Raw genomic sequence first — 14,018 nt, 5'->3', positions numbered from 1 at the left:
TTATAAAGATTCTAAGAGATTAATCTGAGATGGCATTGCAAGAAACCAGTGGAACAGGTTTGAGGTGACCTCGACAACTCTGAGCCTTCTTCAGAGTCTTTGGGAATTGAACCAGAATTATCAGTCCTTATGCATCATGTCTTAATCTAAGAAATTTAGATTGGTTTACATTTTTCCCTTTTCCTACATTAAATTATATTTTTCTGCTAGTATGGCTAATGTGGACAGTTTCTTCCCAGTGCATGGTTGTACTTTTAAAGTTTTGTTTTTCTTTTTATAAATAACACCAGAGGCCTACCAGGTGCACGAAATTCATGCACTTGGCGGGAGAGCGGGTGTCCCTCAGCCCGGCCTGTGCCCTCTCACAGTCTGGGAGCCCTTGAGGAATGTCCGACTGCTGGCTTAGGCCAGCTCATCATGGGGAGCGGGCCTAAGCCAGTAGTCGGACATCCTTAACGGAGCCCGGCTTCTGGCTGAGCAGTGCTCCCCCTGTGGGAGCGCAGCTTCTGTGTTGAGCGTCTGCCCCCTGGTAGTCAGTATGCATCATAGTGACCGGTCATTCCACCATTTGGTTGATTTGCATATTAGCCTTTTATTATATAGGATTGATACATAAAACAATAGACAGCTATAGAAATTTGCTGTGGTATGGTATATTGACATTGAATTAAAACCATGAGCTTCTGTTACCTAATATTAATCTACTTTAGAGAAATATGAAGAGTTAAATTATTTTAATCATTAATAGGTGAATGTAGTGCAAATGGGTATATACAGTATCATCAACAAGAGTATGGAAGAAAATCAGATTATTGATTTCCAGTTCTCAATTCAACTCACTAAATGCTTTTCCCTTTTTTGGTGGATTTGTAAACCTGAGGCTAGAAACTAATGAATGGCAGTGTTTAGATTTTAAGTTTTTGAACCACATTTGAAAAATGGAAAATTTTTGTATAAAATAGAAGTTTCTGGTTCCTATTGAACAAATTGGAGGATCTGGTGCCTTGTATTTATCCCCACTATAAGCCCTGGGGGCTGCCCCGTTGAGTGGATTGGTGTCAGGGTTCCCTCTGAAGATTCCCTGGCTCCTTCCGTTGTCCACAGTCTTCTGTCTGGCCATAGTGAGCGCTTGCTTGGGGCTCTCAGTGTCTCAATAGAACTGGTTGATATTTACATGAAAATAGTCTTCACCTCACTGATTTCATCACCCTGGCACTATAGTTTTTAAAAAATTGTTTTAATTGATTTTAGAGAGGGAACAAGGGAAAGATAAATATCAATGTGAGAGAGAGACATTAATTGGCTGCCTCCCTTGTGTGCCCCAGCTGGGGATCGACCGCACAACCTTTCAGTATACTCCAACCAGCCTCGCCACACCAACCACGGCTTGCACTCTAATTTTTACATTGAGGTGTTTTTATCTTCCTTTTAGAAATGTGAAACTAAGGCAAAGAAAAATTAAATGAATTTCTCAGATCACAGAGTGGGCCGACAAACCTCAGTAGCAAATTTGCATCTCCAGTATTGTCTATGAGTACATAAAGCATTCTTCTCAGCATTCATAGCTAATTAAAAAAGCAAACAAAATGAAATGTTCACTGTTAACTTTTTAATGTGCATGATGTTGACTTTTTTTGCATTGCATTAAATCAGAAAGTTATCTCTAATTTTTAATTTTACTATAGGAAATCTGTTTACTGTTAAAAGAAACCATTAATTCAAGAGTTAAGGAGTACTTGGAAGTTCGTAAACAGCACAGGCCGTCAAATACAGAATTCACAAGATCCAGTCCCTTGTCCTTAAAAGGTAGGCACAGAGCACTTTAGTTTTGGATAAAATGTCTGCTTTGTAGAAATGACAATTATGTTTGACTCTGACTGTCATGTTAATAAAGTGATACATTTAAAATATGTGTTCTAGTGAAGATGCTTTGTTTGGGTAAAGAAAATTAGCCAAAAAGCCCTGAAGGGTTTTTAATGGTGGACAAAATATATGAAAATAGAAAATAAAACATTCCCAGGGAAACTGTAAATTTCTAAAAGGGTTGGTTTTTTTTAGAAGTAATCTTATAAATGGATTTACATTAATACTGACTTGATTTGAAGCTTTGTGCTTCTTAAAATGTTTTCATATATGTCACCCGCTTTCAGAGGTTCTCAGCTAGGGTGAATTTTGCCTCAGGGGACATTTGGTAATGTCTGTAGACAGTTTTGGTTGTCAACTGGGTGGGAGTGGTGGCCTGGGAACTACTGGCATCTAGTGGGTAGAGGCTAGGGATGCCACTAAATATCCTATAATGCATGGAACACTCCCTCCCCCGTCTCCATCCCCCACTACCCCCCCACCCCAACACCCCACCACACACACACACACACACACACACACACACACACAGCAAAGTCTTATGTGGCCCAGAACGTCAAGGCACTAAGGTTGAAATATCATTACCCTATTTCCTAATAACACTTTGAGACTGGTAATGCCTGAGTTATAGATGAAAAAGCTGAAGGTCTCCAAGATGAAGAGGCTTGCCCAAATAAAAGATCTTGTTATTGAGGACAGATTATCTTGTATACTTGGCACTTCCATCCTCCCTTCTCCTCCCAGTACATAGCCCAGAGTCTGTTACATAGATTCAGTAACATGATGAATGATAGAGTATTTGGGTGGCAAGTGGCAAAACCTGACCTCAGACCCAGTTCTTCTGACTCCCAGCCCACTTCTTTCCGGCCTGTCATTGTTGTATTTTTAAGATTTTTACTAAGTCAGCATTTTATAGCACTCTTTCTGGTACAAATACAGTCAGAGGACAGTGCTGGACTACTGTGAATTGGATTATGCTACTGCACACATCTCTTTAAGAAAGGAATGGTGTTACATACCCCACGTTGAAGGGATACTTGATCTTAAGTGTTTACCTGGCACAGCTCATAAGTAGGCAGACATTAAGTTTACCCAAACAACATTGTTTAGATGATACTTTCTGATTTTTCGCTTAGAAGTAGTATAAATCTTGAGAAAAGCCACAGGAGCTTGCAATCTTTGTAGCATTCTTTGCACTGAGCAGATGTGCTAGTCTCACTTGCTAACTGATACAAAAGGAAAAGGGACGGAGCAAGTTTCAGGACATCATCCTTGGTGTGGCAGTGGCTTGGTCTGCCACCCATCCTTCCTCTCCTGCTGAGTGAAGAAATCTAAATACTCAGTTTCCCAGCCTCCCTCACAAATAGGGAACATAGCTCTCGCCCCAAGATGAAAATCAAAACTTTTCTTGGGCTCATATGGGCAAAAAGTTTGTTTTTAAACAGAAAAGTGATCTTACTGTACAAACAGTATTGTAACCTATTTTTCCACCTTTCATAATATAGAAGTCCTTTAAGACATGTACATCACCATTTTTAAAAACTTTGTTTTATTGTGGTAAACTATACATAGCATAAAATTTATCATTTTTACTATTTTCAAGTATATACAACACCAGTGTTTAATGCGTTCACATTGTTGTGCAACCGTTAACCACCATCCATCTCTAGAACTTTCTCATCATTCTAAACTGAAACTCTTTACCCATTAAATGATAATCACTCATTAGTCCTTTCCCCAGTTCCTGGCAGCCACTATTCTACTAATATATATATATTTGGTAACCACTAGTAAATAAATATATATTTAATATATAAATATACAGTCATGCACCACATAATGACATTTTGATCAACAGTGGACCACATATCTGATGATGGTCCCATCCTACCTAATAATAGACAAATATGCAAATTGACCGTACCTTCGCTATGCCCACGATTGGCCAGGAGGCGTCGGGGGGCCGGGACTCGGGGTGGCCGGGGTGGCTGATTGGGCGGGCGGGACACTGAGCTCGTGTCGCCAGCGGCGGCGCGAGCTCAGCATCTGTGCCATGGCTGTGTTGCAGCACAGAAGGGGCCTCTGGGGCAGCGAGCCCACGTCCTGCTGCGGACCATCAAAAGCAGGGGAGCTGGATGCCTGTCCGCTCAGGCACCAGGCCTTTCAGAAGCCTCCCCAGCTCCAGAGGCTTCTGAAAGGCCTGGTGCACCAGCGGACAGGCACCCAGCTCCCCCGCGATCGAAAGCGGGGAGCAGGCTGCTAGCAGTGTCTGCGGAGCGTGCTAGGCTTTGCGAGGCAGTGGATATGGCCTGGATGGCAGGTTAGGCCTAGAGGACCCTACACGTGCATGATTTAATCATGCACTGGGCCTCTAGTAAGATTATAATGGAGCTGAAAAATTCCTGTTGCCTGGTGATGTCATATCCACTAACCTCTAAGCGTAACACATTACTCACTTGTTTGTAGTGATGGTGGTGTAAACAAACCTACTGTGCTGCCAGTCATACAAAGGTAAAGCACATGTAGTTCTAGTAGCAGGCTATATCATGTAGGTTTGTATAAGTACACCGTGGTGTTCACACAATGACAGCATCACCTAAGGACACATTTCTCAGAATGTATCCCTGTCATTAGGCATTGCATGACTGTATATAATAATATACATAACATTTTGTTTATCTACTCATTTGTCAGTGAAGTACTTGGGTAATTAGGTTGTTTCCATCTTTGACTATTGTGAATAATGTTGCTATGAACATTGATATACAAATATTTGGTTGAGTCCTTGCTTTCTATTATTTGGGTATATACCACACCTGAAGTAGAATTGTTGGGTTATTCGGTAATTCTGTATTTGACTTTTTTGAGGAACAGCCATACTGTTTTTCATAGTCACCACACCATTTTACATTCTTACCAACAGTGCATGAGGGTTCCAATTTCTCCACAACCTTGCCAACATTTATTTTCTGTTATTTTGATTATAGCCATCCAAATAGATGTGAAGTGTTATCTCATTGTGTTTTTAATTTGCATTTCCCTGATAAGGAGTGATGCTGAGAATCTCCTCATGTGCTTCTTGGCCATTTGTATATCTTCTGTGGAGAAATACCTGTGTATGTCCTTTGCCCATTTTTCTTTTTCTTTTTTTAAATTTCTTTATTGATTAAGGTATTACATATGTGTCCTCATCCCTCCATTAACCCTCCCACCCCACTCCCACTCATGCCCTCACACCCCTGGTGTTCGTGTCCATTGGTTAGGCTTATATGCATGCATACAAGTCCTTTGGTTGATCTCTCCTCCTTACCCTCACCCTCCCCTACCTTCCCTCTGAGGTTTGACAGTCTGATCGATGCTTCTCTGTCTCTGGATCTGTCCCTGTTCATCAGGTTATGTTGTTCATTATATTCCATAAATGAGTGAGATCATGTGATATTTATCTTTCTCTGACTGGCTTATTTCACTTAGCAGAATACTCTCCAGTTCCATCCATGCTGTTGCAAATGGTAAGAATTCCTTCTTTTTTTCCGCAGCATAGTATTTCATTGTGTAGATGTACCACAGGTTTTTAATCCACTCTTCTGCTAATGGGAACTTAGGCTGTTTCCAAATCTTAGCTATGGTGCATTGTGCTGCTATGAACATAGGGGTGCATATATCCTTTCTGATTGGTGTTTCTAGCTTCTTGGGGTATATTCCTAGAAGTGGGATCGCAGGGTCACATGGGAGTTCCATTTTTAATTTTTTGAGGAAACTCCATACTGTTCTCCACAGTGGCTGCACCAGTCTCCATTCCCACCAGCAGTGCAAAAGAGTTCCTTTTCTCTGCATCCTCGCCAACACTTGTCATTTGTTGATTTGTTGATGATAGCCATTCTGACAGGTGTGAGATGATACCACATTGTCGTTTTGATTTGCATCTCTCGGATAATTAGTGACTTTGAGCATGTTTCCATATGTCTCTTGGCCGTCCTTCTGTCCTCCTTCGAAAAGTGTCTATTTAGGTCTGTTGCCCATTTTTTTATTGGATTGCTTATCTTCCTTTTGTTAAGTTGTATGAGTTCCCTGTAAATGTTGGGGATTAAACCCTTATCAGTGATGACATTGGCAAACATGTTCTCCCATGCAGTGGGCTTTCTTGTTGTTTTGTTGATGGGTTCTTTTGCTATGCAAAAGCTTTTTATTTTGATGTAGTCCCATTTGTTTATTTTCTCTTTAGTTTCCATTGCCCTAGGAGCAGTATCAGTGAAGAAATTGCTTCGGCATATGTCTGAGATTGCGCTGCCTGTGGATTCCTCTAGTATTTTTATGGTTTCCTGTCTTATGTTTAAGTCCTTTATCCATTTTGAGTTTATTTTTGTGTATGGTGTAAATATATTTTATTGATTTCAGAGAAGAGAGAGGGAGAGAGAGATTGAAACATTAATGATGAGAGAGAATCATTGATCGGCTGTCTCCTGCACAGTTCCTACTGGGGATCGAGCCTGTAACCCGGGCATGTGCCCTTGACCAGAATTGAACCTGGGACCCTTCAGTCCCCCGGCCAACGCTCTATCCACTGAGCCAAACCGGCCAGGGCTCCTTTGCCTATTTTTTAATTGAGTTATTTGGTTTTTTGTTTTTGTTTTCGAGTTATAGGAGTTCTTTATATAGTCTAGATATTAATCTCTTAATTAGATACATGATTTGCAAATATTTCTCTCATTCTCTGGGTTGCCTTTTTATTTTCTCTCTTTTTTTAAAATCTAACTCTTTTTTTTGTTTTGTTTTGTTAATCCTCAAACGAGGATATTTTTCCATTGATATTTAGGAAGAGTAGAAGAGAGAAGGAAAGACAGAGAGAAACATCGATATGAGAGAAACACATTAGTTGGTTATCTCCCAGATGAGCCCAATCAGGGCCTGGGTCTGAGAGGAGCCTGCAACCGAGGTACGTGCCCTTGACCGGAATTGAACCCGGGACCCTTTAGTCTACAGGCCAACACTCTATCCACTGAGCCAAACCAACTAGGGCTGCCTTTTTATTCTCTTGATAGTGTCCTTTGACACACAAATGTTTTTAATTTTGATGTAGCCAATTTGTCTATTTCTTCTTTTGTTGCCTGTGGTTTTGATGTCATAGCCAAGAAATCATTGCTAAATCCAGTGTCATGAAGCTTCTTCCTATTTTTACTTCTAAGAGTTTTATAGATTTAGCTTTTACATTTAGGTCTTTGATTCATTTTGAGCTAATGTTTAGCTAAGGTTTAAGGTAAGCGTCCAATTTCATTCTTTCATAGGTCGATATCCACTTGTCTCAGCATCATTTGTTGAAAAGCCTGTCTTTTTCCTCTTGGAATAGTCTTGGCACCCTTATTGAAAATCATTTGATCATGAATGTGAGGATTTATTTCTGGACTCTCTGTTCTATTTCATTGGTCTATATGTTTGTCTTTAAGCCAGTACCATAGCTTTTTTATTACCATAGCTTTGTAGTATGTTTTGAAATTAGGAAGTATGAGTCTTCCGATTTAGTTATCAGTTTTTAAAAATTGTTTCAGCCATTAGGAGTCCACAGCACCATTTTTAATGACTGCATAGTATAAGTGTTCATTCTCTAATTTTTGGTTGAACATTTGGATGCATCTGATATTTTATTTTTACTGTGGTAAACCATGGTGCAATGAACATCCTGATACTATACATATTTGCAAACTTCTATTTTAAAGTTCATATTTTTATTGGCATGGAAGAGCTTCTTAAGGATATTAATGCTTTGCATGTTACATATATAGCAAAAGATTTTCTCAGTTTGTCATTTGCCTTGGGCTTGGTTTACTTAACTTACAACCCCAAACAAGGAGAAACCTTTATATGCCTCATGGAGGCTTCTGAGATCAACGACCACCAGCATGATGAATGCTGGCCTTCCTTGTAGTGAGATACGGATTGCCAGAGGGAGGAGGGAGGATGATGCTAATGCAGCCCTCTTTAGAAAAATGGCTAAGTGTCCCTCTTTGAAAGTAAACTTTGTATGAAAGCATCATCTTTCCTCTCCTTCCTACTTCTTAATTAAGCATGTCTTTTTATGTTCACATCTTAGCCAGTCCCCTTCTGTGCTGCCATCAACCAGTCCATCCTCCTGCCTCACCTGGACAACTGCAGCAGCCCCCTAGCTGGCTTCCTTGCATGTGCTGTGGCCAGTGCTTCTCCTGCTAGCAACACTTCAGTTGGTATAATCCCTTAAAATCATAGGTCTAATCTTGTGCACCTCTGCAGGATTTCCCCAAAGCTCCCAGGATGAAGACCAAGATCTCTGGGATAGCTGCCTCTCCAGCCTCATCTTGTACCACTTTTCCCTCATCCAACTCTAGCAAACGTAATTTCTTTCTTCCAAAGCTTAATTCTTCTCCTCATGTTGGGTCCTTTGCTCCCTGTCTTCCCCTTCCCCTATGCTTCTTTCAGCTCTCTGCTCAAAGTCTATTCCTCAGGGAGCTTATCCTGTTGACAGGTCCCCTGTTCCAGGCCCACAAGCATTCTGAACTTTTGTTCACACTATTTGATTATTGTCTTATCTCTCCGCAAATGTATGAGCCTCCCAAAGACAGGTTCTGCCTCTTATATTATCTATTATATCTCCACCATGGAGCACATTTCCTGGCTGGTGGTAGGTACTTTAGATGTGTTTGTTCAGATGATAAATTACGTACATGGTTATATCTTTCCTCTTCCTAGTAAGGTCAGGGCCTGCCCTAATCTACCTGTCCTGCTTTGTCTCCTCCTGCTGCTTTCTTTTCTATTTCCTCAAATCTACATTCTTTATCCCTCTGTGCCTTTGCTCTTACAGGTTTCTCCTTTGTCTGGAACTTTTTTCTTTTAACTTTTAAGACCCAACTCAGATATTACTTCTCCAAAGTCTTCTTCAGTTTCCCCTTCTCTGGCACTTAACACTTTTATAACATTTGCCATATTGTGTCATAATTGTGTTATAAGCAGTTTACCTGCCTTTCTCCCTCCCTTTTATTGGTTAAGGTGGATTCTTTGTCACCCTGTAACTCAAGAGCATAAATAATAACGGGGCTTTTGGTTATAATGCTTAACCTCATACTAAAGTAACTCATTTCTAAAAGGTAAGAGCATTATTCGCCCCTCTCTACCACAAGGCTGCTCTTCCCAAGGCTCCTTATGTTATAGGCCCTGCGCACTCACAGGGATGAAGTGCACAGACACAATAATATACCGCCATCTTGTATTGTTTATTAACAGCTGCACAAAAAACAGGAACTGAATACATCCTTTCACTCTTTCCTCAGAGGACCAGAGACATCTCTAGACATTTATCTAGCTGCCTGTTCTTAGCTGCTTCAATGATCTTACCTAAGTGTCTTTTTCAAAGCAATTTCAAAGCCACCAACCATAAGCCTTTCCTGTTTCTCCTCAGTGTTCAACTCTGTGTCTCATGACCCTTGAAACTAGAAAGAGCTGTCATTACTGTATTGGTGGTTTGGACGAATGTGGGTGGTTCATGCTTTTGTATAAATTGGATATCTTTTTCTCATTTCCATGTGTTTTTTACCTTTATCATTTGCAAATCCATGTAACAGTAATGTACCTCACTCATCATGGCACAAATATCTAACACATAATGCTGAAGGCTGATAACTTTGCTGATTACGCTCATAAAAGTAACTTTTTATGCTCTGAGTTTTCTTTCTAAAAAAATAGTATAAATGGATATGAGGCCATTTCGTTAGTCATATAATATAAAGGAATACAATGACTGTTAATAAACTAATCAGCAAATAGCATAGCACAGACATTTGCTAGTAATCTCATCTTTTTTAGGCCCTCTGAAATGTTATTCCAATAGATTCAGCAAAACTTAATGTTGTAAGAAAGTTTTTTAAAAGACTTCACTGTCAATTCCACCTCTTTAATATTTTCCCCCTTAGCCTTGCCAGTATTGGGTGTTACCAGGGTTTTTAATTTTTGCAAGTCTGACACACCAAAATTTAAAAAAGATATCTTACTCTTTGATTTTTATTTATGTTTCTGTTTTTATGTATTAATTGACTGAACTGCATATTTCACCCTTGCTCACCTTTGCATTTTTTTATTTGCCTTTTTCTTCTTAATTTCTTTCTCTTTTTCCCATTGTCGCTCCGTTGGTCAAGGCCCTTCTTAACAGCTCTTGAATTCCTGCCACAGCCTCCTGATTTTCCTTCCAGCTCATCTACACCTCTGCTGCCAAAGTGGCCTTTTGAAAACAAAATGTGATAGTCTCCAGCTTAAAATCTTGTGTGGTCAGGAACCTTAGTTGCCTAATATCCTTTATTTAATTTCATTTCTTCTTGAGACTAAGCAGAATGGGTCTGGCTCTTTAGAGAAGAAGCTGATTAAAGGTATTAGGTAGCTCACAGGATCTACCTGTGGGAGGGCCACACAGCTCCATTCTGAAGCTACGCAGTCTACACAGCCTCAGCCCCAAGGTGGGCACAGCTGTGGTACAGGCACCGTTCCAGCTGCTGTCTGTGATGCTCAGGACCAGGGGTCAGCTGCTGCCCCCAGTCAGCAGAAGATTGACTGCCTGTCACATGGCCATAGCCCTGGCTGCTCCTTCTGAAGTTTCTACAAGGCAAAACCAGATCCTATGGCTGTACCCTAGTTGCAGGTAAGACAGGGGATGCGAAATAATTGTCATTTACCTTAGGAAATTGGGACTTACAAATGTGTAAAGTTAGCAAAATTCAGGGAGAGGATGGTCAAAAATTTGAGGTGGGTAGCCACCAGTTACAAATATTCATGGAAGTTTTCCTTTTTAATAAACATTAAAACAATAGCAAACTATTGCCAAGTACACAGCTCTCCTAACTACAAGGAAATGTGCTCAGCATCTCCTCCAAGAGAGATAACCCAAAGTCCCAAGTCCTAGCTCCAAGTCTAGGGTTTCTGAGTGATGTTTATTCTACTAGTTCATTCACAGCCTGTATTTGTTAACTTATTGACTAAATCATAAAGTTAACTATTGTCAACATATCTTGAATAAAATAGTAAGGAAACAGAAAGCCAAAAACTTAGTTAATATATGAATATATACATGATACAGCAAGGAAGACAGTATAGAAAGATGCTGCCATTATAGTATCTGTAGCCAGCACATGAAATAAAGAGCTAGTGTTTATATCTCTCTTCTAATACTTATTTCATATTTCCTTTTACCTTAGCCAGTAAGTCTGCTAATTGGCATTCCTTACCTGGCAAAGTGATCCAAACCTTTATTTCTGAGGGATTTGAGCCTTCGTGGCCCGGCCTATGTGAGGTTGTCACCTTTCTCATTACCTTTTAGTCACTTCCCATTTTGATTCCCTGGTTCCAGGAACCATGTACTCTAGCCAAGAGAACACATTGTTCTGCTGGTCACAGTATGTTAATACACTGAGTGGCCAGATTATTATGACCATCCCCATCAGTACTTCATTGGGCCACCTCTTGCCTTCAATACTATGATGATTCTTCTTGGCATTGACACCACGAGATATTGAAAGGTGATGCGAGGAATCTGACACCATGCCTGATGAATAGCACTGTCCAGTTCTGTGAGATTTTATGGTTGTGGAACCAGCTGCCTGATGGCTCTTTTAACTTCGTCCCACAAATGCTTAATTGGATTGAGATCTGGTGATTGTGGGGGCCATCTAAGCAAGGTAAAGTCTTCCTCATGTTCTTGAAACTACTCCTACACAATACGAGCACCATGGCATGGCACATTGTCTTGTTGGAAGAAGCCATCTCCATTGGGATACGCCATCAACATGATAGGATGAACTTGATCAGCAATGATACTTAGGTATGTCGTGCTATTCAGACATTGTTCCACACAAATTAAAGGGCCCAAATCATGCCAGGAAAACATGCCCCAAACCATAATACTGTCCCCACCAGCTTGAAGGGTTGTACTCATGCATGTGGGGTGCATGCTTTCATGCTGTTTCTGCCAAATTCTCACTGCCACCTGCATGATGCAACTGGAAACGTGATTCATCGGACCACATGACTTTTTTCCAATGCTCGACTGTCCAATCCTTGTGTTCCTGTGCGAATTGGAGACGTTTTATCTTGGTAACTGCAGACAGCAAAGGTGTTCAAACAGGCCTTTGGCTTCCATATCCCATACGATGCAGTATACGGCTAATTGCCTACAAACGTCAGGTGGTCATAATAATCTGGCCACTCAGTGTGTGTGTGTGTGTGTGTGTGTGTGTGTGTGTGTGTGTGTGTGTATATTAGAGGCCCAGTGCATGAATTCATGCATGGGTGGGTCTGGCCAGCCTGGCCAGGGGGAGGGGACATGGGCGGTTGGCCGGCCTGCCTACTAGTCGAAATCCTGGTCAAGGGGACAATTTGCATATTGGCTCTTTATTATATAGGATATACACTGAGTGGCCAGATTGTTATGCGTTCAGAGATCATCATAATCTGGCCACTCAGTGTATATATTAATCCAAGTATTATAAGGTCGTGCCTTGCCATTTGTATCATAACTAAATTTTCAGTAGACCTTTCCATCATTGTATAAGGCCAGCTGCATTGAACCTTACTTGATTGCTCAGTAGGATCATTGAATTTTGAGGCCACTGCCTTAGTTCATAAAATGAGTTTCTTGGTCAGAAGCACTGTAGTGGTCATGATGAATGAGGCCTGCAGTAAGTCCATGGATGCTGTGGCTTACATAAACATGGCAGGTAAAGTGGGCACATTCAAATCCTGAATAAGCGTCCATTCTAGTGCCTTCTTTGTGATGAAAGAAGTCTAATATAATTCAGTCACTTCTACTGGTCCATCTCTCTGTGATATGAGAGCTGGTGGGGAGGATCACATTAATTGCTGCTGCGGACAAATTGAGCACTTGGCAGAGCTCAGTATTAGTGAGTTTAAGTCCATGTTGTTGAGCCCAGGCATTCTTGCCACTGTGGCCACATGGCTCATGAGCCCTTTGAGCAGGTAAATGGGCAGCTGGGGAAAGAGACTGGCCAGGGCAGGTCATCTTGTTCAGCTCTTAAAAGAACTTCTCCTTAATGGAGCCTTTTGGAGAATATTCACATAAGATACAAATATTTTCACTCTATCTAATTTTGCCCAATGTCTTGTCACCATTCCTTCTGAGTTTCTGCCTATGAATGTTTGTGTGTGTGGAGGGGACTCCCTCCTTAGGGGCCCCCAGTGGACCCAAAATATACTATTCACTATTCTGCCCCCTTGACAGATTTACCTTCTTCATTCCAAGTGAGGTTATATCATTGCATTCATTCACTTCTGGCTGATGCCATCTATTGGGAAAAGCCATTGATTAATCAGGCACAAATTTTTCTCTGTTAGTAAACTGGTCACCCAACCTTTCAGATCATGTATATGGGTCAGAGAAATATGCAAACATACCCATCAGTGTTTGTGCTTATTTCTTAGTAGTAAAAATGGTGCAAAAACTTGACTTACCTTTTGGATGTACTCTTTCACATGCTCCAGACCATTGGATATTTAGAAACTGTATTTTCATAGGTTTCATTTATCACCATATAACATGCCTGTGTCCTACCATGATATCTAGAATACATGCCTTCTTCTGCTCTGTAAGTCCTACCATAATGCCCTCAATGTAGTAGACCAGAACAATAGCCTGTAAGGTAGTGAGATAATCAAGGTCCCTGTGGACTACTCTTGTTACTGAAGCAGAATGTCACTGGAGCAATGAAGCATACAATGAAACTGTGTGGTATTCTGTCTATAGATAGCAACCTGCTTCTGAGTTCTCTGCTCACTGAGATAGAAGCGTCAGATTTTACCCACTCTGTATTGCTGATGCTAGGCACTATAGTGCTCCAGTTGAGAGACCACCCACCTCTAGAAGAATGGATGAGTAATTAAACCTGCATTACTCCATCATCATTCTCCAAGATCATTTGTCTTCTACTTATGTCAAAGAGACAAGTTAAATAAGAAAAGTATATGAAAAACTATTCTTGGATATTTTGAGTTTTTGATGGTGGCACAGTCTCTTTGATTTCCTAAGGGTCAGTACTGCTTCTAGTTTACAGTTCTGATGCAAAGAGGAACTCCAGAGACTTCCCTCTGGTCCTTCATCACCATAATAGCACTCCCTCCAGGAGAAATGGGGT

General features: G+C 40.8%; 1 protein-coding gene across 1 annotated transcript in view; it reads left to right on the top strand.

Annotated features, from left to right (window-relative positions):
* The window catches only part of SLX4IP (SLX4 interacting protein), a 206,436-nt gene that overhangs the window by 134,349 nt on the left and 58,069 nt on the right, over positions 1-14,018 (top strand). The window contains exon 4 of the mRNA XM_079784896.1: positions 1,686-1,806. Within this exon, the coding sequence (XP_079641022.1) occupies positions 1,686-1,806 (121 nt within the window). The remainder of the gene's footprint in view (positions 1-1,685; positions 1,807-14,018) is intronic.

The sequence above is a fragment of the Cnephaeus nilssonii genome (genome assembly GCF_951640355.1).
Source record: "Cnephaeus nilssonii genome assembly, chromosome: 11".
NCBI lineage: Eukaryota > Metazoa > Chordata > Mammalia > Chiroptera > Vespertilionidae > Cnephaeus > Cnephaeus nilssonii.
This window is presented reverse-complemented; position numbering and strand designations above follow the sequence as displayed.